General features: G+C 52.3%; 10 protein-coding genes across 10 annotated transcripts; 2 read left to right on the forward strand and 8 right to left on the reverse strand.

The window, feature by feature from the left end:
* Positions 1 to 457: 457 nt before the first annotated feature.
* On the reverse strand, positions 458 to 2,162 carry QC762_601953 (uncharacterized protein; the record flags this gene model as incomplete). The annotated part of the gene is made up of 4 exons (XM_062891890.1): positions 458 to 1,046; positions 1,121 to 1,509; positions 1,585 to 1,636; positions 1,732 to 2,162. The coding sequence occupies 3 exons, from the start codon at positions 2,160 to 2,162 to the stop codon at positions 1,204 to 1,206; spliced, it is 789 nt and encodes a 262-aa protein (XP_062740597.1). The 3' UTR covers positions 458 to 1,046; positions 1,121 to 1,203.
* Positions 2,163 to 3,304: 1,142 nt separating this feature from the next.
* QC762_601950 (uncharacterized protein) lies at positions 3,305 to 4,971 on the reverse strand (the record flags this gene model as incomplete). Its single annotated transcript, XM_062891889.1, has 2 exons — positions 3,305 to 4,837; positions 4,894 to 4,971. 2 exons carry the CDS (start codon positions 4,969 to 4,971, stop codon positions 3,305 to 3,307), a joined length of 1,611 nt encoding a protein of 536 aa, XP_062740598.1.
* Positions 4,972 to 6,295: 1,324 nt separating this feature from the next.
* On the reverse strand, positions 6,296 to 8,941 carry PPH1 (Serine/threonine-protein phosphatase PP2A catalytic subunit). The gene is made up of 8 exons (XM_062891888.1): positions 8,272 to 8,941; positions 8,019 to 8,060; positions 7,831 to 7,936; positions 7,213 to 7,746; positions 7,077 to 7,149; positions 6,973 to 7,022; positions 6,432 to 6,921; positions 6,296 to 6,373 (listed from the first exon to the last, which is right to left on the reverse strand). The coding sequence occupies exons 1-7, from the start codon at positions 8,425 to 8,427 to the stop codon at positions 6,899 to 6,901; spliced, it is 984 nt and encodes a 327-aa protein (XP_062740599.1). The 5' UTR covers positions 8,428 to 8,941; the 3' UTR covers positions 6,296 to 6,373; positions 6,432 to 6,898.
* An 89-nt stretch (positions 8,942 to 9,030) lies between these two features.
* On the reverse strand, positions 9,031 to 11,624 carry EXO84 (exocyst complex component exo84). Its single transcript, XM_062891887.1, has 3 exons — positions 11,204 to 11,624; positions 9,631 to 11,135; positions 9,031 to 9,574 (listed from the first exon to the last, which is right to left on the reverse strand). Exons 1-3 carry the CDS (start codon positions 11,396 to 11,398, stop codon positions 9,220 to 9,222), a joined length of 2,055 nt encoding a protein of 684 aa, XP_062740600.1. The 5' UTR covers positions 11,399 to 11,624; the 3' UTR covers positions 9,031 to 9,219.
* Positions 11,075 to 13,131, forward strand: TOM20 (mitochondrial import receptor subunit tom20). The gene is made up of 3 exons (XM_062891886.1): positions 11,075 to 12,065; positions 12,149 to 12,495; positions 12,553 to 13,131. Exons 1-3 carry the CDS (start codon positions 12,002 to 12,004, stop codon positions 12,697 to 12,699), a joined length of 558 nt encoding a protein of 185 aa, XP_062740601.1. The 5' UTR covers positions 11,075 to 12,001; the 3' UTR covers positions 12,700 to 13,131.
* A 694-nt stretch (positions 13,132 to 13,825) lies between these two features.
* YPO7 (Fe-S oxidoreductase) lies at positions 13,826 to 16,594 on the reverse strand. Its single transcript, XM_062891885.1, has 2 exons — positions 16,346 to 16,594; positions 13,826 to 16,266 (listed from the first exon to the last, which is right to left on the reverse strand). Exons 1-2 carry the CDS (start codon positions 16,404 to 16,406, stop codon positions 13,958 to 13,960), a joined length of 2,370 nt encoding a protein of 789 aa, XP_062740602.1. The 5' UTR covers positions 16,407 to 16,594; the 3' UTR covers positions 13,826 to 13,957.
* Positions 16,595 to 16,763: 169 nt separating this feature from the next.
* On the reverse strand, positions 16,764 to 18,486 carry QC762_601890 (uncharacterized protein). The gene is made up of 5 exons (XM_062891884.1): positions 18,447 to 18,486; positions 17,730 to 18,419; positions 17,564 to 17,660; positions 17,469 to 17,504; positions 16,764 to 17,207 (listed from the first exon to the last, which is right to left on the reverse strand). The coding sequence occupies exons 2-5, from the start codon at positions 18,068 to 18,070 to the stop codon at positions 16,854 to 16,856; spliced, it is 828 nt and encodes a 275-aa protein (XP_062740603.1). The 5' UTR covers positions 18,071 to 18,419; positions 18,447 to 18,486; the 3' UTR covers positions 16,764 to 16,853.
* Positions 18,487 to 18,809: 323 nt separating this feature from the next.
* toa2 (Transcription initiation factor IIA subunit 2) lies at positions 18,810 to 19,990 on the reverse strand. Its single transcript, XM_062891883.1, has 3 exons — positions 19,701 to 19,990; positions 19,350 to 19,497; positions 18,810 to 19,185 (listed from the first exon to the last, which is right to left on the reverse strand). The coding sequence occupies exons 1-3, from the start codon at positions 19,742 to 19,744 to the stop codon at positions 19,036 to 19,038; spliced, it is 342 nt and encodes a 113-aa protein (XP_062740604.1). The 5' UTR covers positions 19,745 to 19,990; the 3' UTR covers positions 18,810 to 19,035.
* On the forward strand, positions 19,563 to 21,502 carry vma16 (V-type proton ATPase subunit c''). Its single transcript, XM_062891882.1, has 5 exons — positions 19,563 to 20,191; positions 20,278 to 20,312; positions 20,412 to 20,503; positions 20,570 to 20,878; positions 20,937 to 21,502. Exons 1-5 carry the CDS (start codon positions 20,134 to 20,136, stop codon positions 21,046 to 21,048), a joined length of 606 nt encoding a protein of 201 aa, XP_062740605.1. The 5' UTR covers positions 19,563 to 20,133; the 3' UTR covers positions 21,049 to 21,502.
* A 553-nt stretch (positions 21,503 to 22,055) lies between these two features.
* Positions 22,056 to 24,279, reverse strand: QC762_601860 (uncharacterized protein; the record flags this gene model as incomplete). The annotated part of the gene is made up of 1 exon (XM_062891881.1): positions 22,056 to 24,279. Exon 1 carries the CDS (start codon positions 24,153 to 24,155, stop codon positions 22,056 to 22,058), a length of 2,100 nt encoding a protein of 699 aa, XP_062740606.1. The 5' UTR covers positions 24,156 to 24,279.
* Between the last annotated feature and the right edge of the window lie 18 nt (positions 24,280 to 24,297).

Genomic DNA, 24,297 nt, shown 5'->3' on the forward strand with positions numbered 1-24,297 from the left:
GCAAATTCTTGCCCCACTTTTATTCGCCAATCGTTTCGCAAGATAAATCCACCAGCAAAACACTTGCTCGCAGCTGGTGATGGAGTTATAAATAACATAAAATACTTCCAAAAAAACATACAACACCGGGGATTCCCCAGTGGTCACCCACCTGAGTACTGATCCGGCCCTTGGCAGCTTATCTAGGGGAGAGCGGACGGGATCCCGAGCTTTCTGCCAGGTATGGTCGTATGTGATAGAAGTAGTAAAAATTTGGCCTTATCAGGAATGTGGAGACTTGGGTTCAGGATGGTCAACACTCTATTCAAGGAACAACGGGCGCGTTCCCCTTATTTATACTGTTCTTGAGTATCTGATGCCCAGCCAGCCTTTCCCTACTCGCCATTCTCACTCTACGTCCCAAGTACCCTGCTCCCCATACCCCAACTCATTGCCATACCCACAGTATAACCACGTCAGCTTCTCCTCCTCATTCGAAAGATCGATATCGATCCATCGCCAGGCAGATTCCCTCTCATCCAGAGAGGGGGGAGCGACCCAAAGATCAGTCACGTAGCAGACCTAGCACGTCTGTTCTCTTGTGAACAGCGAGGTGAACAGAGCTCACATTCCGGACATTAGTCGGTGTTGTAGCAAGATGAAGACGGGTTTGGCCGACGTGAGCTCTTCTGCCGTTGAGGTAGGCCAGACCGAGGCCTTGGATTTGGGAGTCCAATGGGTCACAGGTAGGGCCTGGCGGGAATCGGTAGGGGATTACCTCTGCGAGGTTGGCAAAGGCCGCGCCGTTTCCAAGCCAGTGAGAGAATTCGTTTTCGGGGTCATCCGGATGAATGCCGTTGAGTAGGGAGGTTGGCGGTGGGATCAAGGGCCGTGGGTTAGCGTGCTGGATTTTGGTGTGGCGAGGTGTTTTATGCCGGTGCGGGAGAGGGCGAAGGAGGCGTGGACTGGGCGATTTTCATTGAGTGGGCCGACAATTCTCGACCAATTTGAGTGTTGGTGGTCATAGGTGGTCCGATGATATATTCTATTTCTTTACTGGTTTGGATCTTGAGTATTGGATTGTAGTTAGTACGTAGACGCTAGACGTACCGGGGGAGAGGGTAGGATTGGATCACCTTACCCAGAGACAAGAGTCGATCTTATCACAGGAATATCGCATCCAAATGCTGGTGATAAGTTCGTCGGGTCGAGTGGAACATGAGTTCAGACAGGAAAGTCAAACATTTGTCTGCATTCCCTGTACATATTGACTGGGACATCTTCCCCCTTGTGATGCGTGTGAAGGAAGATAAATTCGCCTGACCAGCTGAAGGAGTACCCATTAACATCTGGTCCGTTGATTTGGGAAGGAAGTATCCGGACAATCTCCTCTTGTGGCCTTTCGGATTTGGGTTCAGTCAAGTTATGGATCTTAAGCGAAGCGATCTCCTCGAGATGGATGGGCACCGGCCAAAGATCATGTGTAATGCTGGACGAAGAAGCCGTGCGAATTGTTCGAACTTTGAGGCCCTTTTTGTTATTGGAAACTGTCAGCATGGTTTTAGTTCAACAGTAGACTGGAGGAATAAACACCATACATCATACTCTATCGCCAGTGTCGGAGGGAATGGCGATAAAACCCTCCACCATGCCCCTTCTGCATGTATAGATGTTGATGATGACTGCAACTGTTTCTCTTTGGAGTTAGGAAACACCAAGTTTCTAACCCCAAGATGATCTTCCAACACGTACAGAGCATCAGCATCAAACGTCGTGGCTGGATCAAACACTTTGGGATGATGCTCCTCTTTCTTGTTCGACAGATCATAGACATACTCAACACCCCCAATATCAATATACCGAGCCCAGATCGTCCTCGAGGTCTCCAATTGCTGATTGGCACTTACAGCCCGGCGACTGCTAGGCCATAGCGCGTGAAGTCTGCCGATAGAATATTCCCGAACTAGATACGGGGCAATCATGAGACAAATCTCATATGGCAGAAAGCCCCAAATAATATCAATCTTTCTCGCAATGACCTCCTCCATCTTCTTTGGTCGTCTCAAGTCATAAGACGACGTTGTCTCGAACGAGAACTTCCACAGCCCTGGAAGACTCAGGCGATGGGCAAGTCTTGCCTTTATGACCGAACGACTGGCCAGCATAGTCAAAACATCCCGCATGATAACCATTTGCCGCGCCTCTTAGGTTAGCCCGGTCATGAGTACAACTCAGACTAAAACAGGGTCTACACTCCTCCCTCAACTCCCCTCTGCCCGGTCGCCTGGACACCTCGTGCACGATGTTGCTTATCTCGTTTACAAACGGACGAGATACTCGGGAGCTTCCAGGAGCTGATATAGGTGTTAGCGATGTGTTCACTGTTGTTGCCTTCATTTTCAGGCTGCTGCTCACCCACCTGAAGCAACCATCATCTCTTCATCCTCAATCGGGAATTTGCAGAGTCGGCATCGTGGAGGGACACAGTAACCGACCCACTCATCATCCTCAGGATGATGGCTTCCACCATCGGATACGAAGCTGGATCCTTGTCGACGATGACATGATGTTAGCAGATTGAAGGCGGATGAGAGAATAGAGGACATGGAAAGAAAGGTAAGAATGTCAATCTTCAAAATAAAGTTGGTTGAGGGAAGTGAAGGCAACCAAGACCTAGATGTCGAAGATATCAGTTATTCTGGGTGATGTACATATCCTCGCCTGCCACCTCATCCAAGCCACCGGCCTAGACACTGCCAAGGTGTAGCCTCCCCTCAGGTGTGTCCAAGACAAACTAGCCGCGGAGGCTGTGGCAATCAATGAACTCGAAAATAAGAGCAAGGTAGACCGCCTTTTCCCGCTACCTAACTACTGTCTGTGTTTGTTGCCTACTTATTGTGTTGGCGAGGTGGAAATGAGAGCCCCACTTCTACACCACACTCCTCCTGCTCGGTCTCATATTGCAATCAGTTCACATCGAGACAACCGCCGAAAGAACAAGGAGAATTCCACAATCTGCTTTTCTATTACTACCTAGATTTAGTAACTCCACGGTACGATATTACCACAAAAACAGCAAAACATCACAAACTCCTAGTCCCATGCTTCCTGTGTTGAGTTTCAGGCCCTTTGGTATCCTTAATCCCAGGTTATTCCAAAATCAGCCCGACAGAAAGGAAATGTCCCACCCTGGATCCCTCTCTATCCATGACTGCTCTTCGACCCATGATCCTCCTCCCCAGTCTCACCGTACATCTCGCGCTAAAAACAAAGACACAGTAATCAGCAAGTCATGTTCTCATTTCTTCATGTCCCCAAGAAGCCCTCATTCTGGATGATGATACCGCTCCTCCTCATCCTCCTCCTCCTCCGGCTCAGTCCCCTCACTGATCGCCCCCATAATACCACCACCACCACCCGCAACCTGCACATACCCATACGCCAGGTCCGGCCCCAACACCTCCGTAGGCGGCAGCAGCGGCGGGTACTCTTTCAGCGGAGGGGCAGGAGGCAGCGGGGGCAACGGCCGGTCCAGCCTCAGAATCTCATCATAAGGGGACAAGGGATCAACGCCAAACTCATGGGAATGAAAGCCTACCATTGCCCTCGCCATCCAGGCCAAATCTTCCGCCCTCGTCGCCTCCGACGACCCCCCATCCATCTCACCCGACACCACAGCATTCTCATCCGTAGCAGCCGGCGAATAAAGTGACCTCACACTCTTCAAACTCCTCCCACTGCTGCTCAACCCCCCCGGGCCCCGACTGCTGCTCGGTCGAGCAGTCACACTCGGCCTCCCCAAACTACTCGGCAACGACTTTGAGCTCCCACTCCCCCTCTTAATAGTCGAATACCTCGACCCCGTCCAAACACTCGCACTCCCCTCCTCCACACTGCTCGCCATCTTCCCATACGCATAACTGCTCCTCTTCTCAAAATCCGCCGCCGCCACCGCCGCCGCAACCGCGCTCCGCCTCGGCCCGTAATCCGAACAAGAATAATGCCCCGGCGCCGACGACCCGTCCGGAATGTGAAACCTCTTGTCAAACCGCGAGACTGCATAGACATACACCACCACCAGCTCAATCCCAAAATTAAAACAATAATACGGCGCCTTGCCGTGATACCAAGCCGGGTTGTTCACCGGCCTAGGATAATACGCAATCACTGCCCTGAAGATGGCCCCCGCCGCCAGCAACAAAGCAGTAAACGTCAAAAGCGCAAACTTTGTCCGGAAGTGCCCCTCCCCAAACTTGTCAATCTTGGTCCGTCTCGGTACAACCGCCGCCAGCGTCACCAACGGGATCGGCAAAAACGCAAAGACGGCCAGGTACGTCGCGCAAAAGAGCTGAATGTTCCGATCAATCATCCTCACCCCCGGGTCTTGCGTGAAAAAGCTCTGGACCGTCACGCTGATAACCATGACGAGCAACGCAATCAGACTCCCAAACAGGACCCTAAACAGCCAGGTGATGCTCTTGCTCCAGCCAAAAAAGGGATGATAGGCCCGGATGATTCTTTGCGCAAAAATCAGGTTGGTGATGAACAAGATGAGCACCCCAGCCGCGGTGAAGATTTGCGAGGCAATCGCAACGTTGACGTCCCTCGGTTTGGACGCCCAGACTATTCTCATGGATAGGGCGACGATACGCGCCATGCAGAAACCGAAGAGCAGGACCGAGAAAAAGAACTTGTACGATCTCCGACGGTTGCGCTGGAAGATGGTCATGTTTGTTGCCGCGCCTGCTACGAAGAGGGCGAGGAAGATGGCGCAGATGGGGATGTCGGGAGTGAGGCCGGGGACACCGCCCGAGGCGGCGGTGGGGGGTGGGAAGGGGCCATTGCCTGCGATTCGGGGCTAGAAAAGAGATAAGTTGATGTGAGCATACCCGATCAAGACAGGAAGCAACATACCGCTCCCGGCCCTGTAGCAGCCGGTGCAGCTGGTGCAGTTGACGGCGCCGTCGGCGCGGCATAAGTAGAATTGGACATTCCTGCCCTCCTTCACCGTATCTAGTCCACTCAGGACCTGATATCATCCAAATAAAGAAAGCAGTAAGAAAGCAGTAAGAAAGCAGCACCACTGAACGAACGATTGGCCTCGGGGAACCGAATTACCTAGAAACTCGCCAAGCTCTCTGTCCCAATGTATATATGAACTTGTCAGGGACTCTCAACACGGCTCAAAATAAATCGCCAAGATGCGAGAGAACCCAGAATCAGAAAAGAGGAAGAATGAAAGAGTAAGAGGGAAAGAACGGGTCTCGAATCGGTAGACGGATTTCAACTCACCGGGCGCCCACGCCTCGATCTCTGACCCGAGATGCAGATTGCGTTCGTCCCCGCCTCAAAACAGAGGGTGAAGGAACCAACACGTCAACCTCTTCTTCTCCTGCACGCCCGAACCACGAAACCTTCAGCACGAAAAGAAAATAAAGGAGCGAACAATGCAGCTAGAAAACCCAACAACAAAAACCTGTAACCGAGCAGCAGGAAACTAGAGGGCTGGGGACACTGTCAAGGTATAAGAAGCAGGCCGTAGCGGCGATCGGCGGCGCTTCTTTGCTTGTTTGTTGACATCCATCGTTGCTCTCCCCGTCGGATGCTACTATCCCGGCGGTTGCGTTCGAAAATGCTCTGGGTTCAGGCTTGTTTAGCGGGTCAGGTTGACCCAGGGACCTTTCTTGAGAGATAGGCCTCCTTCAGTGTTCAGATACTCATTGCATACGAACCGACCGCTCGGTTTCATGTTAGCCAGTCTTAGCTCTCCCGGAAACACAAAGGCTTACCCTAATCATGGTTAGCAATCCGTCCAGAAGAGCTCATTTTGTTTTGCTGAATAGAGTATTGAGGGAGCAAGAGGAAGCTTGCCAACGGTGGTGTTGACGAGGCGTGACGATACCGTGTCTTCATACCAGTATCTCGGGCTCCCAATTAGCACGACCGGTCTCGAGTTAGGCCTCGCGCGGTCCTCTGCTCGCATAACGGTCTGGTGTTTGTGGTATGATTTGACTTCGGACGGATCGAACCCGAGGCTGCAGACGGCATGAGAAAGCCTCGACCAGCGAGAAGCTGCGGCTGGCGTCGGTGTTGTTCATCAGCTACATCGCTCGTTGCCCAGAGTAACCGGACCGCCGGGTTTGAAAAGACCGCGCGCTGTCCTGCTGGAAATGGAAGTCAAGGTTGCGACTTTGGCCAAGATGAGGATGAAGAGCAACTCCCTCCCAAGTTCATATTTCGCTGAAAACCTGGTGTTGATGCTTGAACTGCTGTTATTCAAGCCCATGTGCATGTCCTGGAGGCCTTCAGCAATATCGCCGGGTTATTTCAAACTAGCAGTACTCATCCTATATCTTTGATCAAACACGAGAGAGACTTTTGCCTGTTTATCGCCCTGTAATAACTTCCGTCAGTTGGTTTATTAGCTTTGTTTCATTCTGGAATAAACATACCATATACGCCTAGCCCCATTCTCTTTTCGAGATTCCTCGTCTTCGTTTCCTCACAAACATCTTTCATCACTTTTCACTGCAAAAGCCAAAGTCCCAAGGTTGAGAAAAAAATGCCCATTCATCTGGCCAGCCTAGTCTAATCCCGTTCTTCTAAGTGCTGCAAACGAGATGTGAAGATGGGATGCACCTATTCAAGTCACTTCGCTACCGAGACCACCGGATGTGAAACTGAAACAGGTGCCTGTTTTTCCTTGTGCTCAAGAGACAAGTCGGACCATCTTGCAGTTGATACATTGGGTATTGTAGTCTGTCAGCCGCCTCCAAGTGATCCTCGCTTTTCGCTCTCTGACCTCGACGGGTATTCTGACAAGTGAACCATGGAATTGTATCAATAGACGCTTTGCCTCCCTTATTAGTATGCAATCACCGCAGAGGGAACTGCGATGCTCCAAGTCTAGGTCAGCTGATCAAAGGAAGTAATCCGGAGTCCCTGCGTGCCGTCATTAGCATGGTTCAAGATTGAGGTCAAAGGGTTCCTTACGGCGAGAGACCATAGGCTCACCGGCCCGAGGGCAGGGATCAAATTGCAAGCTGTGAAGTGTTAGTGTTGCTCTCCCCTCAAACTTGCTCTGCAAGAGCACATACAATGTGTATTTCAAGTGTTCGTCAATCTCCATTATCGCAGCTTGGTTACCGCATCTGTAGCAGTAATTGGGCGCTGTGGCATATTAGTAACCTGTCATTCCCCAACCAAACCGAGAGCAGCCCAAACAAAACCTACCAGAGAAGATTGTGACAACATTTCGGTCTTGTGACCAGTTGTAACCTTCCATCACAAGCTGATGCGCGCGGGCAATCAGCGTCAAGCCGTTGTTGTGGTTGAAAGCCTCCGAGATATCCTGGCCGAACGTATACCCGGCGCCACGGGGGGAAATACCCCAGCCGCAGCGGTCATCAGGGTCCGACCAAAGGAGATCGCACATGGGGCCCTCATGAGGCACTTCTTGAATCCGATCGAGAGCTTTGATGTTATCGAGGGTATCGATACTAGGCGAAAGACCGCCGTGCAGACAGAAGATCTGGTTGTCGATGAGAGCGGTGAGGGGGAGATAATCGAAGAGATCGGTAAAGTACTTCCAGACATTAGCATTACCGTACTTGCGAAGGCACTCGTCGTAGAAGCCGTAGACCTGGGTGATCTGGCGCGACTCGTGGTTGCCTCGGAGGATGGTAATTCGTTTGGGGTATCTAATCTTGAGCGCGACAAGGAGGGTGACCGTCTCGACCGAGTAGTAACCTCTGTCGACATAGTCTCCTGTAGACAACCAGATGTGTTAGAATCCCGACTGTCATGGTCGCCTGCCGAGGCATTGCGAAGCGAGGGTCGAGGGTGCCATACCCATGAAGAGATAATTGGTATCGGGGTTGGGACCGCCAATCTTGAACAACTCCATAAGATCGTGAAACTGGCCGTGGATGTCACCGCACACCGTGACGGGGCATTTCTATCCATCCAAACAAAACATAAGCCTTGAACGCTACAGATGTGATGGCGGGAAACTTTAGGGGTAGATCGGATATACATACGACAGGTTGTACGTTGGATTCTCCCTGGAGAACCTCACGTGCCTAAAACGGTCAGTCCGTCAGCGACTATTTCATCGTCATTGTGTTGTGTGGCCATCAAGGTGTATCGACACGTGCACGCGACCACAGGCTCCTTTGGCAGATGGTGGTAGGTTGCAAGGTCGGTAGCCAAGGCGGGGAGGGGCCATGGTCGGCGCGCGCGGCGATAGAAAGGGGAGGGGGCAGCAGAGGTAGAGAAAACAATCCAACGGACCTTCTCGCACAATCTGTGCACATCCGACTCGGTCAGCTGCTTGCAGGCCATCAGGCTCTCGATCCAACCATCCAGAGTAGGGATGGTGGTTTCCTGAACCTGGACGGGTGGCAGGTCGGTGGGAGCGCGCCCGACATCCTCCATGGTGGTATCCATTATGACGATTGCTCTGTAACTCTAGAAGACGGTGTCGATGGTGGTGGGTGTGCTCGACAACAGAATGGTGATGATGCTAATTGCAGTGCGGGAATGCTGGGAGTGCTGGGAATGCTGGGGGCAGTGTGGTTCGCGAGAGAGAACTGGAAGTAGCAACGCAATGACGTTAGGTTGCGAGTCCACAGGCGCGGCGCGGCTTGCTCTCCTCTCTGCTGGGCTCAAAATTGGGCAGGTGGTGGTGGGTAGGTGGGAGGGAGCTGGTGGCAAGTCGCAGTTGAGGCTTCTCCAACAAAGAATCAAATGGCACGCAGCTCGGGGGTCGGCCAAAAACACGTCGCTTACACCGTTAATAACAACACAAAGTGGGGGAGAACGGTACAGAGGGTATATCAGCGGGCAATCGTGAAGTTGTTCCGCGCAAAGGAGAGAGGTGCTGTGCTGTGGAAATTGCGGAGAGGGCGCTTGTCAGCTCTGGGCTGCCACCAGCTGCAAGGCCCAACGCGGGTTGGAGGTGGGATGTTGGGTGAGCATTCCTGGACTTGCCCCGCCTCCTTATTCCCAGCAAGGCGGTGAGTCGTCTAGCCAATCACGGTGCATTATTCATTGCTTGACAGGCAGCTCTCTCAGCCTTGTATATATTGCCCTGATTGTATGTTTGTGTATCTTTCTTGTTCCAAACCCATTTTATCTCACAATAATAAGTCTACATTATTTTTCATTACCACTACAACCACACCAAAAACCCCCCAACACACCTCAGGAGATAAACAAATCCCCATACACCTACTAGGCTCAAGACAAGCCCAAGCCAACCGGCCCGTTAGAGCCACTCTCGGCCCCGGTCTTGACATTCTGTCCGACAAGATTGCGAAAGTCCAGGCCAACCTCAGACAGCATGTCGGAATGTTCCTTTGCCCGATCCATGCATTGAACCCACACCTCGTCGCCTTCTTCGGTACTGCTGAGCTGCCGAGCAAGGATTCCGTTGAAGGCATCCACTTCCTCCTTGGCCCACTTGACACATGCGCTCATCATGGGAGGCGGGAAACACGCCTGGAAACAGCTGACGGTGTTTCGTATGATGGTGAAATAAACAAATGAGATCTCCCAGATGTACAGATGCAAGTCGCCCTTGAAGATGCATTGTCTGTGTCATGGTTAGCTGCGTATTCCAAACATTTCTCTCCATTAAAATCGACTTACCTAGATCGCTTTTGGATAATCTCACTGCGGGCCTCCAGATACGCCTCTCTGGCACGGTCTTCAAAACCGAGGCGCGTTAACCAAGAAACATTCTGCTTGGTCTTCCGCTGATGGTGATGCGTGGAAGTGAGTTCACGGGCAATCAAGGCCGCCAGCTTGGAACACCTCTCCTCAACTTTGAAGGTAATAAAGTCATGCGCAATGGCGTTCTTACGTAGACCCAACGCTAAGCTCTTCAACTTTTCGATGCGGGCGACTGCCAGTTCAATCTGCTGGAGAGCGATATTGATATCCAGCTCATCCATTTCGCTCTCGACCCAGCGAAGGTTCTGCTGCTTCCCATCCACCTCAATGAGCATATCCTTGATATCGGACAGCGTCTCGAGCAGCTCAGTCTTTTGCAAGAGACCAGGATCGCGCGACGCAAAATAGTTGATGGTTTCCTTGGCCTTGTTGGTGGCTTCTCTTTCAGACTGGAGGTTCCTGCGCAATTCCTCCACAGTCTTGCGAATGTTGAGAATCAGCGTTCCCTTTTCAGGATCTTCCGGTTTCTCTGTCCGGTAAATAAAAGACTCGTTTCCTCCACCGCCGCGAACCATGATGGCATCGGCCAACTTGTTCCTACCAGCTGACGAATCGCCTGTCCCAGCCATATCCACCACCTCCACGTCCAACAAATGCGAGCACCGGTCAGCCACCAGCTTCGTCATTGGACCCCTCCCATCAGCCCCCCCAGGTCCATCCGTCTTCCGCTTCTTGCGAGACGCGATTAGGAGGTGGTCGTTCAGGAGGAATATTTGCATAGACCGTCTAGACTTGTAGGTCGCATTATCGAGCTCTACCCACGGACCTGCATTTTGAACAACATGACGACCAGGGACGTTCGGTAGAAATTTCTGAGAGCCTTCTACGTTCTTGTAGAGCGCTTGCATCTGTGCGCTCCAGAGTGCCGTTCGATCAGCGACAGAGCTGCGCTTGTCCCGCTTGCTGAGCCCTGAAGGTATCTCATTGTTGAAGCTAACAGGTTCAGTACTGTTGGAAGCCGAGCGAAGTGCTGTGGTGTTGGTCTTTAATTCCGACATCAGGTTCTTGAGAGTGCGCATTTCGCCCTTGAGCTTCTCGGCCTCCTTGCTGATTTTGATGAACTGTGTGCGGTTCTGGTAGACATTTTGCTGCAAGTCAATCGAGGCGCGGCTCTTCAGCTGGCGCAAAGCAATCTCATACTCGCGAATCTCGTCCTCAGTGGCCTCACTAAGGATCTCGGCGACATAGTTCTCGGCAACAAGGTTCGGATTTCGAAGAGCCCTGACATCGACTTCGGGTGTAGCTCCAACCTTTCGACCACTCTCACCTCCTCTAGACGGCGGGGGCCGGCGGTCTTGAGCCTGGGCTTGAACATACTGGTCGAGGTTGCTGAGAGCTGGCATCGGGTTGGCGGTTGGATCGAAATCGGTGGGGAGTTGGTTGAAGCGGGTCGAGTATCTCCGTTTTACAAGATCAGACGTCTTATTTTCCAAGCAGGCTGTCAGTCAGGGAGCACAGAAATGTAGCACCAAAGCGGCTGCGAACTCACCTTTCCACTGCTCTGCGGCGGGGGTCGGGGCCGAGCAGGCGGGGCCTCTTCCGCGATGGACCGGGACCCGGACCTCTGAGAGCTCGCATCATTTTGCTGCAAGATTGGCCCAGAGATCTTGATGGGGGCTGCCTTGTTCTTCCTCTTTCCGCCGCTTCGCAACGATATCTTGAGCCTATCCCGATCTTCAGACATGGTGGGCGATTGGCACAACAAGGGATAAAAGTACAAGCCAAAGCCAGAAGCCAGAGGGATAGACCGGAGGCAAAGTTAATAGAGAAACGACGGTGTTCTGCTCAACAGAAACACGAGCTTGTGACAAGACAACAAGCGTCAGCCTCCTTGGCTACGGGCGCGCAGGTTGTTGTTGATGGCTTCAAATTCACAAGGCCGACTCCCCTCAACCACCAGCGACGTTCCCCTGCGTTTCAACCAGTGGAGCAAGATGATGCAGCCGCTTGGACCGTGCGCTTTAAATACCTACGCTAGCGTTATCGCCCCGCCTGGACTCTCTGGCCCGGGTCCCGTGGACAGAGCTTGGCAGTGAACCTGGATCTCGGCCGGCAACGGGATGAAAAATTACCAGCGGCACACTGCGAACCTTCAGCAGACTGCAGCTCAGCTCCCACCTCCCACTTTCCACCACCCATCCAGCCATCCATTTCAAGCTACCATCCGACCCGATCTCTCCCCGCCTTAATCTCGGTTTCCAGTTGCGCCCCTCGGCCAGAACCTCGCCAGCTCACTACTTATCAACCCGCCTCTACCCCTCACCACAAATAATAAGCCTCTGTTACAATGGAATCTTCAGCGACAAGACCTGCCGTCATCGCTGTGGCCGCGGTTGCTACTGGTCTCTTGGGTGTGTTCCAGCCCGTTCCAACTTCCCACCTCCCATCCCTCCCTGCACCAGGCCGCAAAAAAAGCTAACTGCCCTCCTCACAGCCTACGCCGTCTACTTCGACTACCGTCGCCGCAGCAGCGCCGAGTTCAGGAGGGAATTGCGCCGCAACGACCGCCGCCAGGCTCGCAGCGCAAAGGAGCAGGCCCTCATCGATGCCGAGGCCCAGAAGCAAGCCATCTACCTCGCCGTAGACGAAGCCAAGGCCGAGGGCTTCCCCGACAACTCGGAGGAGAAGGAGGCCTACTTCCTCGAGCAGGTTCAGATCGGTGAGACCCTCGCCGCCGACCCCTCCAAGGCTCTCGAGGCCGCCCTCGGCTTCTACAAAGCTCTCAAGGTCTACCCCACCCCTGGTGACCTGATCAACATCTACGACAAGACTGTCTCCAAGGTAAGAATGCTCGCTTTCCAGTCCAACTCTTGACTGTCTTACTGACCCTCGCAATAGCCAATCCTCGACATCCTCGCCGAAATGATCGCCTACGACGGTGCGCTCAAGATTGGCACCAACTACACCGGTCCCCCCGGCGTCGACATGGCCGCCCTGATGCGCGAGATGGAGGAGATGGGCGTCAACCCAGCGGACATGGATTAAACCACTTTTCTCCGACAACAAGACCAACACGATCTGGAAACGACGATAAAGAGCCCAAAAAATGGACAAGATGACGACGGCTGGACTAGGATATGGGAGAGCACCTGTCGCGTCGGGAAGGGAAAGCAAAAAGTCAGCCAGGAGAGAAACGGGAGGACCTCGGCATATCGCGATCGAGACAACGGAACTGTCATTTTACGGGCGCGCAAGCAAGAAACACAGTCAACATAACACTCTACTCGGCGAAAACGGCAATCTCTCTCTGCTCTGATTTTGTTTTTCCCATCCAGGCACAGGGGTGGGAGACGGATTCGATTTATCCCTTCCTTTTTTTTGGTTTAAAAAGAGAGGGGAGTGTATAAAAGACGCTTGTACATATAGACAAAATATCATGGGATGATGATGATGGGTAAGGTAGTGCGGGCCGGGAGGCAGGGGGGGAAGGGAAGAGGGGCAAACTTGGTTTCATCAATGGGGGGGGTATGGGAAACTGGGGGTTGGGGCGGCAAACCAAAAGTAAAAAGAGGAAGGGGTTTGCTGGGGCGGGAGGGCTTCTGCTTATGATCGGTTCTGTAATGAGATAAACACCACCACACAACACCCAGTGATTAAAGTAAAAAAAATAAAAAAGTTAGAAAATTGTTGGGGGGAGGGTTGTGTGTGTTACTGTGACACGGGATGGGAGCATGTGATGCTGTCCCGCGGTTCGTATGTTGGAGATGAGGGGAAGCTGCTTGGATTTTGTGCTGGATTATGCCCCTGAGATGAAAAGAGCGGGAGAATGTGAAGCCTCTGGACAAAAGAAGCATGGTGCATTTGATTTAGAAGAGACAAGTCCTCTAACACTGTTCACTTGGTTTTCCGCTCGTGTGGGTTTAAAGCAACAAACTCGAGGCGGGTTCTATCGCACACAGCATGAAGAGACTGTTCAACCAAAACTAATGTTTGCAAACAATCACCAATCTTGCCCTATTCGCAAAACCGCTTTCAACAGAGGAGACATAGATATGGTCAAAAAGAATCCGAAGAACGCAAATCACCTCCTTTCACCCTTTGCGATCTTCGCTACGTAGGTAAGTAGGTAGGTAGTCCCTTCACTCACCCAACACATCACCAACAAAGAAACCTCAAGTACTAAGTGTTTTGTATCACGTATGTATCATGAAAATGTCCCACTTTTCCATTTTAGTAGTCCATTCTCTACATAATCCCCAAAACGCCTTTTGAATCCCACACTCCATGTCTTTCCTATAAACCCCTATGAAACTTCCACCGGCCTCCCCTTCCTATCAACCCTCTGATCCCTCGGATCAAACCCTCCCCTCCCCCACGTGGCCCACTCCGGCGTCTCAGGCCCCATATACTCCTCTGGCGTAAACTCCCCATCCGGCCCCCTCTCCTCCAGCAACTCAAAAAACCTCTCGTAATCAATCCTAGTATGCCACTTCCCCTCCTTGTGAAACCTGTCACTCGCCAGCAAGATGCAGCAACTGTGCGCATGCTCCGCCGCAATCCCATAATTCAGCCCCCTCTTCTTCAGCGCCTTTTCTAGCGCCATCACAAAGTCACACACCTCGTTGTAAAAGGGCACATTCTGCATCGTCAGACCTGCCGAGGACGAGGTGGATGTTCCGCAGTAGGTGACACCCTTGATTTCGACAAAGCAAGGGAGTCCCTTCTGGACTAGGTCAGCGTAGCCTTCCACTTCGTCTTCGAGGTTAAAGTCCTTGACGAGGGTGAGGCGGAATACCGTCCGTTGTTGGAAGCGGCGTTCGCGGAGGATGTCGAGGCAGCGGTTGAATCGCTCCCAGAAGTCGCGGTGGAGGGGTCTGTCGATGCGGCGGAGGGATTCCTTGTTTGAGGCGTCGATGCTGACATACAACTGGGTGACGTGTTGGAGGGCGGCGAGTTGATCGGGGTGCTGGGCGTTGCACACAAGGAAGGAGGAGATGCGCTCCTTGTGGAGCATACCGAGGAACTCGTTGATGTGAGGGTAGAAGATGGGCTCGCCGACTAGTGACAAGGCGCAATGGCGGATGCGCATGGCCTCAGCGAAGCGCTCTGCTCGTACTCCAGGAACGCCGCGCATCATTTTGATCTTCTTGTAGTGATTCTCCTTCACACCGTTGAAGATGAGATCTGGGGGATCCACGACCCAGCGCCAGTTGGTGCCGACGGGATTTGTGCCGTGGCGCCAGCAGAAGACGCACTTGTTGGAGCAGGAGAGCGATGGTGTGGTTTCCATGCACTGGTGAGAATTGATGCCGTAGAAGGAATACTTGTAGCAGGAGCCACGGCCGCGCAGGGCAGACTTTGTCCAGCGGCAGATCTTGACACCCGAGTGAGAGCCGACGATGGCGTAGCCTTGCTTCGTTAAGGAGTTATATGTGGGTGAACCCTTCGGTACCATTTCCTTGATGACGGCCGGGGCAGCAGCCTTCCTTTTTGGCTTGCCTTCGGTTGTGAAATCGACCGCGATCGGCCCAGACGACTTCTTCCCAGTATTGCCGCTCACCGCCATAATCTGCCCAAGATCCTCCAGATCTCCCAAATCCCCCGAGCTCTTGGACTTTCCATTTTGCTCAGCGCCCTCATCATACACCTCTCCATCATCATCAAGTTCCTCATCATCACTCTCAATCGGATCACCAGAACCAGGAACACCCTCCCCTAGTCCACCATTCTGCTCAATCTGACCCAACACATCTACCAACCCACTCTTCCACTCCGCCAATCTCTCCTTCCCGTCCCTCTTCCAATCACCCATCCCCAGCGGATACGCCCTCTTCCTCCCACTCAACTTCGCCATCCACTTATCCACCTCCTTCGCCTGGAAACAATACCCCTCCTCCTCCGTCGGCCACCCCTCCCTATCCCCAAACCCAAATACCGAATACCCCAATATCGGCGCCAACGGCGAAGTATCAATCCGGAAGTCGTGGTGTGTTTCCTGAAGGTGCTCCAAGAAGGTATCGTTGATACTATCAATATTAAAACTCGGCAGCAGGATCAAATAAAAGTAATCCACCTTCTCCTCCCCCTCCGTCTTTGGCGGACTGATGAAATACTCATCATAGTCCACCTCCGAAAGATCCAGCACCTGCGGCGACAAGAATGTCGTTTGCTCCCCTTTTGCCTTTGTCAAAGCCTCCTCAAACGCCCCCGCGAACTGCTTCGCGATCTTCTCGGTGCTCCCCGTCAAACAAGAGAAAAAGACCAAAACTTGAATCTTCCTCGCTTCTCCCCCTTCCTTCTTCACCCGTTTACTCGCATCACCCTTTATCCTCCTCGGCCCGGCGGTCTTCTTCTTTACCCCCTCTTTCTTCTCATCATCACCCGACGAACCCTCCGAGCTGGAAACTTTCTTCACCACCACCTTGTCAAGTTTCTCTGTTGTCGTCGTCGTCGTCTTCTTCTCGTCCTTATTCAACGCCCTCGGCAAAGCCACCAATTTCTGTTTCTCTGATTGCGCGTCGTTCAACCGGAGGTAAAATCTCAAAAAAGTAAGGATAAACACCGTCGAGAGCAAAATAGGGATGCGGTGTTCGTGCCAGAGATCTACAGCATCTACAGTATGAGGGGAACACAACATATTAGCCCACCATACAAAGCGAATGGGACCTAGGGATGGGGGAACAAAACTCACAGTCCATCACCCTGCCCATGATGGCGGGGCTGAACCCTTCCCAGTCATTGGGGAAGACCATTGCCGGCGGCGTTGATTGATTTGCTGCTGCCCCAGCGCGATGTTGTACCACGTTCCTTTCTCGAGATGTATATGCAGGTCGGGTGTGAAATGCTCCTACTCTGCTGCTACGACACAAAAGGGCGGTTGTCGCAAGGGGAAAAAAAAAGATTTGAATTGGGGTTGTCGGGATTGATTCTCGCCCGCCTCCCTGCACGCCAAAAACTGGTGCCCCGCACTAAACGTCGGATTAAGCTTCCTTTCCCTTATCGTTGGACCCCTGTAAGTGGAAAGCCCCGCTAATAACCGCTGGGCGCTGGTTGACGGTGTGTTGATCCAATGGGAGTTGGAGTGTTGAGCATCTCAAGACAACATCAGGTTGAGACAATCCAGAGTTCTGTATACATATAAGATCTACATGTTTTGTATCTCTTCGCCAGAATGGGTATCACATCAACCAACACCCCCTTCACCTCTCCTCCTCCACAACTAAATCCTGTAACACATCCTCATCCTCCTCCTCATCATCCTCACTCTTCCTCCTCCTCCCCTCAACCCCATCATCCTGCGTCGCCAATGAAATCCCATCCACACTTACACCATCACTCATCACTGCTTCCTTGACCCCCTCATCCTTGCTCCCAATAATGACATTCCCCGCCACAAGCATCGCAGCCCCCATCCACCACAATGGCGGGAGCGCCTCAGAGAAAATGGCAAAGCCGAGGATGGCGGTGATGAAGAAGTTGCAGGAGGTGTTCATGATTGAGACTTGAGTCGTAGAGTTACCCTTTGAGAGGGCTTTTGTAAAGAGGGTCCACATCTAGGCAAGAGTTAGTGCGACTTGAAAGTGAGGGTGTTGTAAGTGGGAGGGGGGTGAGGGGTGGGGTTGGTGAAGAGGCACATTTGGTATTATTCGCAGCCTCGTAGGGCTGGACCACTCAGCTGAGGTGGTGGATGCATGGATTTGCGCGCCATTGACGCAAGGTGCAAGGGGAAGAGAAGGGGAAGAGAAGGGGGTGGGGGGGGGGGGGTTATGCAAGTATCAGGCCATGTGGAACACATAAGTGAAAACGGTACTTACGATGCCGTTGAAGACGAGATTGAGGGAGAAGAAGGACTGTTGAAGATGTCAGATACATAGCTACATGGCTTGATCATAAAATGGAGTGAACTTACACCTCTCACACCAACCTCAACAATCCCCTCAGCCTTCTCCAGGCCAACAAGGCGCGCAATCCACATCGACAGTGTAGTCGTCAACTCAGTCGTAGTCCTGCAGAGATTAACATCGTCATCAGTTTGAGCCCCAGACACACACTCGACATGACAAAGAATCACTCACAACTTGGCAAAAACACCATTAAAAGCAGCACAAGCCCCGCTAGCAAGCGCATAAACAATCCACTCGTTCCTCTTCGTCCAGCTCGCCGTCGATGATGGCACACCACCCCCATCAACGGCTGTACCCTCCGGAAGGAGCGGACGCTCCTCATCTGATAGCCGGCTCATACCACACTTGTCCTTCTCATCCTCTGCAACCGTTGGCTGATTTGGCGGGGCTCTCTTTTTGAGAGATGTCACTTTCGTATCCGATGAAGAAGAAGTCACAGCCGAGGAGGTAGTTGTTGTATCATCCAACCCAGAAGCAAGCCTGCGCTGCGCCTGTTGTCTTGTCGTTGGCATTGCTTGAGTCGTCGTGGTGTGGGGACAGACGCGGGCCGCGCTGAACAAGGAAGGCCGACTGGCTGGCTTTAAAGAGCAATTGATCCCCGTCCGTTATCGAATGGGGGTAGCGGATGGCCCGGATAAGGCCTGCGGTTTGGGGACGCACAGAAGTCCTCGGTTCCTGTTTTGTGCCGTTTCCAAGGATGTGGGATGGAGGTCTTGGCTGAGGTTCGTTGTTCACGAAAACGGTGTCCCACTGTTGGTTTTGGAAGTGGTTGTCTAAGTTCGAGTCATGCAAATCTGAGACTTGGAAGCGGTGATAGGTGAGATGGTAATTGCATGATAAGTTCTCAATTGCACTTGTGAGATGCTGTCCTCACGAAGAAAGTTTAAGATGAGTGTTTTTCTTGACGCGATGTTGGATTGATGTCAACTCTGGCCCCTGTAGTGGTGCACGTGCCACTGGAGAACAGGGGGGCCTTTTCAGTGTGATGATACCTTCATTTGCAAACTGTTTTACTTGGATACCTGGTAATCTCTTTACCCGCTTTTGAACAAGTTCAGAAACTTCATGTCGTATATATTCAACATATATGACCATCCCCTATCAATCAAGGTGGTGGGCAAAGGCACGACTGCCGATTGGCTCAGTTCATCATCACAGATTCCCAGGTCATCCGGCCGAGACACATGAGAACAAACGATATGTGATATGAGGGCCTCCTCAGTCCCATGTCTGTTCATCCCAATGGTTTTTTGCTCAAGTCCCGACGACTGGTGAGCTGATGTATAAATAAGATCTCTGCTGGTATGTAATCTCAAAGCAAACCGCATATGAGAACCTCTAGGTTGACCATAAACGCCTATAAACCGCCCATACTATGCCCATATGCCTCGAAAACAAATGCCCAACTCCAGCTTGCCATTGCAAAAAAAGAAAGTCCATGATGTGACAAAAGCTCAGGTCGCTTGGCGAACGGCGCTTACTTGTCGTCGTTGCGCTTCGCGCTGCAGCTCACAATCTTCACCTTGTCGGCGACGACCGATCCTTGGTTTCCGTCCATCTTGAAGGTGACATTGCGGATCAAGAAAGTCCAGACTTCATCACAGAAGCGATATGTGTCGAGGGAGCCCTGTAACGTGAGAGGAGTGTAACCTCGTTGTTAGCCTTGCATGTTCTTAACCACTCGCCGTGAGAGGGCAGGCAAAGAAGGGTTGTGTGTATGCAAGGGTTATAGATGGGTGTTTGTGTACAGCGTCCCTCAGGTTAGGAATGTGGAAAGAAGATGGTATTCACCTTGAAAGTCAAGCGCTGCTTGACCTTTTCTTGCAGCGTCTCGGCAACAACACGATCGAACTGAGTCAGTACCTTCATGGCGAGCTGAGGAGCGATACTTTCATCGCCAATCAGTTCGTCGAGGGCATCCGTCAGCGTCAAGCCGAGACTGTATCCCGACAGGGAATGTCAGCAACTCGACTTCCTGATTTTACGATATGGAGATGAAGAATGGATCTGTGTTGGAAAGAAGTGGGCAGCAGTGAAACGGCTTGTTTTGCTCTGCTATGCTGCCTTGGGGTGCGCCACCGCATCCGCGGATGGGGCTCGCGCAGCCATCAAGAGGGCGGATTCGTGCAAGTAAATATGTACCTTCCATGACGATACAAATCGTAAAAGCCGGTGTTCGCCGCCATCGTGTCTGTATCTTATGTCTAGTGCGTTTTTCTTGATACCGCAGGGTCTGATGGCGTGGTTGTTTGATGAAAAGTTCAAAAGTTTGGGTGGTTTAAATACTTCTGGGGAAAATGAGGGCTGAGAAAGCTGGAAGCAGGCGAAGCCGTCTGAGTCACGTGCCAAGGGATCCACTTGTCTCCAACGCAGCAGCTGCGGGCTTGGCAGTTGGCGGCGCTGTGGACTGGCTCATTGGACATCTGTGTTTTGGGGAACCTGGAAGCAACGCAACGCATCAAAGCCGATGAACGAACTGTCGAAGCTCTGGAAAGGGACCTGACGACCGCCTCCTTTTCGATCGACAAGCATCGACACGAACCCGAACAACGGTGCAATCAATACATCAGTCAGGATGAGCTTAACGTACGGGGTTGCGGGGATAACAACCCTCCTGACAGTGGTGGGAGCTTGTGAGTTGCCTACACCAGCGCAGCAGCATGCATGGCGAGATGGCCATCATGAAGAGCTTCCTTTGCTAACCACATTGACTGCGCAGACATGCTTTTTACTGGAAACGGTGAAGCATTCAATGTACGATTACATCCGTCCATCCGTTCGATCTGTTCCTATCAGCGCAAGCCATCATTACGCGGTCTCGGCAGCATGCTTACGACGAATCGCTTGTTCTAGGTCGGCGCCTTTCTCGAATCCGTTTCTCCATACGCGTGGGCAGACACAGGCATTGCCCTCTGTATCGGCCTTTCAGTAGTAGGAGCAGCATGGTATGGACCAACCCCTATCGTTCTGGGCAGAGCAACAGCATAATAACATGGTGATGCAAACTACAGGGGTATCTTTATCACCGGTTCCTCCATCCTGGGTGGTGGTGTCAAGGCCCCCCGAATCCGAACCAAGAACTTGATCTCGATTATCTTCTGTGAGGTCGTCGCCATTTACGGCGTCATTATGGCCATCGTCTTCTCCGCCAAGCTCGCCCCCGTCGAGGGCGCGGATGTATACTCTGGCAGCACCTACTTTACGGGTTATGCGCTCTTCTGGGCTGGTCTGACTGTCGGCATGTGCAACCTTGTTTGCGGTGTTGCTGTTGGTATCAACGGTAGCGGTGCTGCTCTTGCCGATGCTGCCGATCCTACTCTGTATGTGCGCCCGTGATCAACATGATCAAGGTACAGCTACTGACATCATATGCTACAGCTTCGTCAAGATCCTCGTCATCGAGATTTTCAGCTCCGTTCTTGGACTCTTCGGGCTCATCATTGGACTTCTCGTTGCCGGTAAGGCTGAGGATTTCGGAATGCACTCCTGATCAACTCTTCAGTCTTGTCTTGTCTTGTGGTTTTAACTACCTCTAACGTACCATTATCACACACGCATCATTAAAGGATGACGAAACGGTGTACATTACACATATCTTACACAACACCACACACCACCACATATATGACGCCCCCACCCCCCCCTCCTCCCCACCCCCAAAAAGAAACACGCATTCATGAGAATTTGAGACTGCTATAGCGAGCGTGTCTTGTCATCGTCGTCGTCGTCGTCTGTGTTGTAGTAAGCAAGCTTCATTTTTTTTTTCATCACACCTGGCGTTTTTTTGGAAGAAATTAGGGCGGTAAATAGGCTATTAAGGGGGTATGGGTTGGTTGGTTGGTTGGTCTTTATTGGCATTGATGACGATGGACAGGCATATGTATTAAACTTGGGGGATGGGGTTGGGGGATAGGTGGTGGGGAGTGTGTAGAAGTAGAGATGCTCTTTTTTTGCCAAGGTTATTGTACAAAGGAGAACAGAGTCAAAGAGACTGGCTATGTTGACTGATCTCTCCAAGACAGTGATGCTGCTCCTGCCACACAAACAGCATCAGGTTGCTCCTTCCGCATCATGTGACTACCACCAAATGTCGCTCCTCCCTTTCTGGGGTTTATATACTGCCTTTCTCGCCCCTTCCTTCACTGAACGAGACTCCATCGACTCTGCTCTTGGCAAATGGCTCAGCAGTGTGGGGAGTCGCGGCACCTTCTTTGGTAAGGACCAAAGACTACCAAGGGGCGTCCGTTCGAGTCCAAGTAAAAACACTGGTTGTCTCTATCCAACTAGCAGAGATAGTTGGTGAGCTTTTTGATTTTTTCACTTCTCCTTTCTTCACCAGGCGATCATTTTCTTTTCCAGAGGTACACTTGAATGCCATTTTCTTTTTGCTCGCTGGTGCAGAGAAATATATAACAGCCATAATTCAAATCTTGTGGTTACGCTACATGGCTTCAAAACTTCCTTGTTCGTTTACATCGTAAGTTAAGAGACAAAAGATCAAGCCAGCTCACTCCTCAACTCGCCCATCATCAGCGCCTCGATTTTTTCTCCCTTTTTGATCAGACCATCACCCGCCGGCATGGTAAGCAGTGCGTTCGCCCCTTCCAAACTTCCTACTTTGGAACTTCTCTGCCCGCCTGTGCTAGTGGCAATGAGTTTCCCCTCTTTCGAGACGGTCACCATGGCGCGGTGGTATTCTGGCCGCGATTTATCAACGGGAAAGTCGTGACCTAGCACCACTGGCACTTTTGGGAGTCCTACTGGACTAATGCCCGCTAGCTGATGCAAAGCAGGGAGAACAAACAGATAAAACGTCACCAGCGCCGAGGCGGGGTTGCCAGGGAGGCTGAAAATCATCTTTTGGGATTTCGTCCCGTCATTGTTCTTGACTGGGACGGTAGCGAAGGTGGTGGGCTTGCCGGGCTTCATGTTGACTCTGCCGAAATGGATTGTCCCGCCAAGGGAGCGTTCGATGGTTGGTTTGAGGAGGTCATATTCACCCATTGAGACGCCGCCTGTGGTGAGGACTATGTCGGAGGATCGAAGGGCCCGGCGGAGGGTGGTCTCGAGGTTGGATTGTTTGTCTGAGACGATCCCGAGGTCGAGAGGGGTGAAGCCTGCTTGGGATATGACTGAGATGAGGGTTGGACGGTTGCAGTCGCGGACCTCGCCGAGGGATAATTCGCGGGGAAGGGAAGGGTCAACAATTTCGTCGCCGGTGGAGAGGAGGGAGATTGTGGGTGGAGAGTAGATTTTGACAGATTGGGTTCCGATGCTGGAGAGGAGGCCGATAGAAGCTGGGGAGAGGCGGGTCTTGCTTGGGAGGAGGAGGGTGTTGAGGGGGATGTCGGAGCCGATTTCACGGATGTTGGCGCCGGGTTTGACGATGCCGTCAGAGAGGATTTCTACGGAGGATTCTTCTTCGATTTCCTGGCCGGTGGTTGGGTGGGTGGTTTTGGTCGTGGAGATAAGGACTGTGTCTTCTACCATGACGACGGAGTTGGCGCCTGGGGGTAAGGGCGCGCCGGTGGTGATGCGGGCAATCTGGCCTTCTTTCAAGGGGACGAGGTTGGAGGAGGGCGCGGCATGGGAGGTAGAAACTACGGGGTAGACTCCGCGGAGGTGCCCAGAGGAGGGGACGACAACGGCATAGCCGTCTACAATACTGGCGCGGAAGGCTGGGACGGGAGCGGAGGCGTAGATGTCTTGAGCAAGGACTTTGCCAACGAGGTCAGGGGTGACTTTGGCGGTGGCGGTTGTGGGGCATGGGGTGTGTTTGGCTATGAGGGAGAGAGCATCGTCGACCGAGAGCATCGGGTATGGGGAGGAACGGTGTCTTCGGCTGGGGCCGAGCGATGGGTCGTTGGATTTGGGGTTTTCAGAAGAGAGTCTGAATAAGTTTCCGTGATTGTGTCCATGGCCGTGGCCGTGCGAATGTGTGTGTCTATGACAGCTATGGCCATGGTCATGATGGTGTGAATGAGAGTGACCGTGAGTGTGAGCTTGAGCCTGGGCATGGCCCTGGGAGCCCACTCCTGCTTCCTTCTCAAGTTTCTTCACTCCGCCAGAGTGAAGAGCTCTAGAATTGGCTCCGGCTGCTTGAAGACAAGCATGTGGTAGTGTCTTGATCACAGCTTGGAGGTTCTCTTTGGCGCCCTTGGGGGACCCAGGAAGTGTTATTATGACTGTCTTGTTCCTCACGCCCGCAACGGGGCGGGACATCATGGCAAAAGGAGTGATAGCCAGAGAAGCTGCTAGCATTCCGTGAACGAGACCAGGGGCTTGTTTGTGAAGTAATGGCGACACAGCTTCAGGGGTGCGGTCAGCAATGGCAAAGCCGGTGCCACCCGTTGTCACAACCAAGTTGATTATGTGTTTGCCTTCCTCCACAGGTTCCGTCCAAGTGGTGATCTGACGCTGGATTTCTGCCGAGTCATCGCTCACGATATGAGTCTCAGCAACCGTCCATTGGTTGCCACCATCCTGCTCGAACACACTGCGTAGTGTAGCTTCTGCGGCATCGGTGGAGGGGTCTTTTGCAGCTGTCGTTGAGACAATCAGAATGGCTGCTCGCAAAGCCGGGGATTGGGACGACATGGCCTCGGCTCTTAGTAGAGGTTAAATTCACAAATGAGGATTGCCTTTTGTAGTTGAAACGAGCAAAAAAGAGAAGAGATGTAAGATTATCTATCCACAAGATGCTCAAAGTGGGGGATAGATGCACTTCCGCGGGGTCAAG

Source organism: Podospora pseudocomata, chromosome 6 (assembly GCF_035222375.1).
Source record: "Podospora pseudocomata strain CBS 415.72m chromosome 6, whole genome shotgun sequence".
Classification (NCBI taxonomy): domain Eukaryota; kingdom Fungi; phylum Ascomycota; class Sordariomycetes; order Sordariales; family Podosporaceae; genus Podospora; species Podospora pseudocomata.

Bases quoted from the DNA above. Each gene is read 5' to 3' on its own strand.
- PPH1 (XM_062891888.1), bottom strand. From the start codon at position 8,427: ATGGATACCACCATGGAGGATGTCGGGCGCGCTCCCACCGACCTGCCA. The intron at 8,061-8,271 runs GTCCGTTGGATT...TGACCGTTTTAG, and splicing joins TGCACAGATTGTGCGAGAAG to GCACGTGAGGTTCTCCAGGG. The intron at 7,747-7,830 runs GTATGGCACCCT...GGTTGTCTACAG, and splicing joins TACCAATTATCTCTTCATGG to GAGACTATGTCGACAGAGGT.
- EXO84 (XM_062891887.1), bottom strand. From the start codon at position 11,398: ATGTCTGAAGATCGGGATAGGCTCAAGATATCGTTGCGAAGCGGCGGA. The intron at 11,136-11,203 runs GTGAGTTCGCAG...TTGGAAAATAAG, and splicing joins CGCCGCAGAGCAGTGGAAAG to ACGTCTGATCTTGTAAAACG. The intron at 9,575-9,630 runs GTAAGTCGATTT...ACCATGACACAG, and splicing joins ATTATCCAAAAGCGATCTAG to ACAATGCATCTTCAAGGGCG.
- TOM20 (XM_062891886.1), top strand. From the start codon at position 12,002: ATGGAATCTTCAGCGACAAGACCTGCCGTCATCGCTGTGGCCGCGGTT. The intron at 12,066-12,148 runs GTGTGTTCCAGC...CCCTCCTCACAG, and splicing joins GGTTGCTACTGGTCTCTTGG to CCTACGCCGTCTACTTCGAC. The intron at 12,496-12,552 runs GTAAGAATGCTC...CCCTCGCAATAG, and splicing joins ACGACAAGACTGTCTCCAAG to CCAATCCTCGACATCCTCGC.
- YPO7 (XM_062891885.1), bottom strand. From the start codon at position 16,406: ATGGTCTTCCCCAATGACTGGGAAGGGTTCAGCCCCGCCATCATGGGC. The intron at 16,267-16,345 runs GTGAGTTTTGTT...CTCATACTGTAG, and splicing joins CATGGGCAGGGTGATGGACT to ATGCTGTAGATCTCTGGCAC.
- QC762_601890 (XM_062891884.1), bottom strand. From the start codon at position 18,070: ATGCCAACGACAAGACAACAGGCGCAGCGCAGGCTTGCTTCTGGGTTG. The intron at 17,661-17,729 runs GTGAGTGATTCT...TAATCTCTGCAG, and splicing joins AATGGTGTTTTTGCCAAGTT to GACTACGACTGAGTTGACGA. The intron at 17,208-17,468 runs GTAAGTACCGTT...ACTCTTGCCTAG, and splicing joins ATCTCGTCTTCAACGGCATC to ATGTGGACCCTCTTTACAAA.
- toa2 (XM_062891883.1), bottom strand. From the start codon at position 19,744: ATGGCGGCGAACACCGGCTTTTACGATTTGTATCGTCATGGAAG. The intron at 19,498-19,700 runs GTACATATTTAC...GTCGGGATACAG, and splicing joins GATTTGTATCGTCATGGAAG to TCTCGGCTTGACGCTGACGG. The intron at 19,186-19,349 runs GTGAATACCATC...CTCACGTTACAG, and splicing joins AGCAGCGCTTGACTTTCAAG to GGCTCCCTCGACACATATCG.
- vma16 (XM_062891882.1), top strand. From the start codon at position 20,134: ATGAGCTTAACGTACGGGGTTGCGGGGATAACAACCCTCCTGACAGTG. The intron at 20,192-20,277 runs GTGAGTTGCCTA...TTGACTGCGCAG, and splicing joins CCTGACAGTGGTGGGAGCTT to ACATGCTTTTTACTGGAAAC. The intron at 20,504-20,569 runs GTATGGACCAAC...TGCAAACTACAG, and splicing joins TCAGTAGTAGGAGCAGCATG to GGGTATCTTTATCACCGGTT.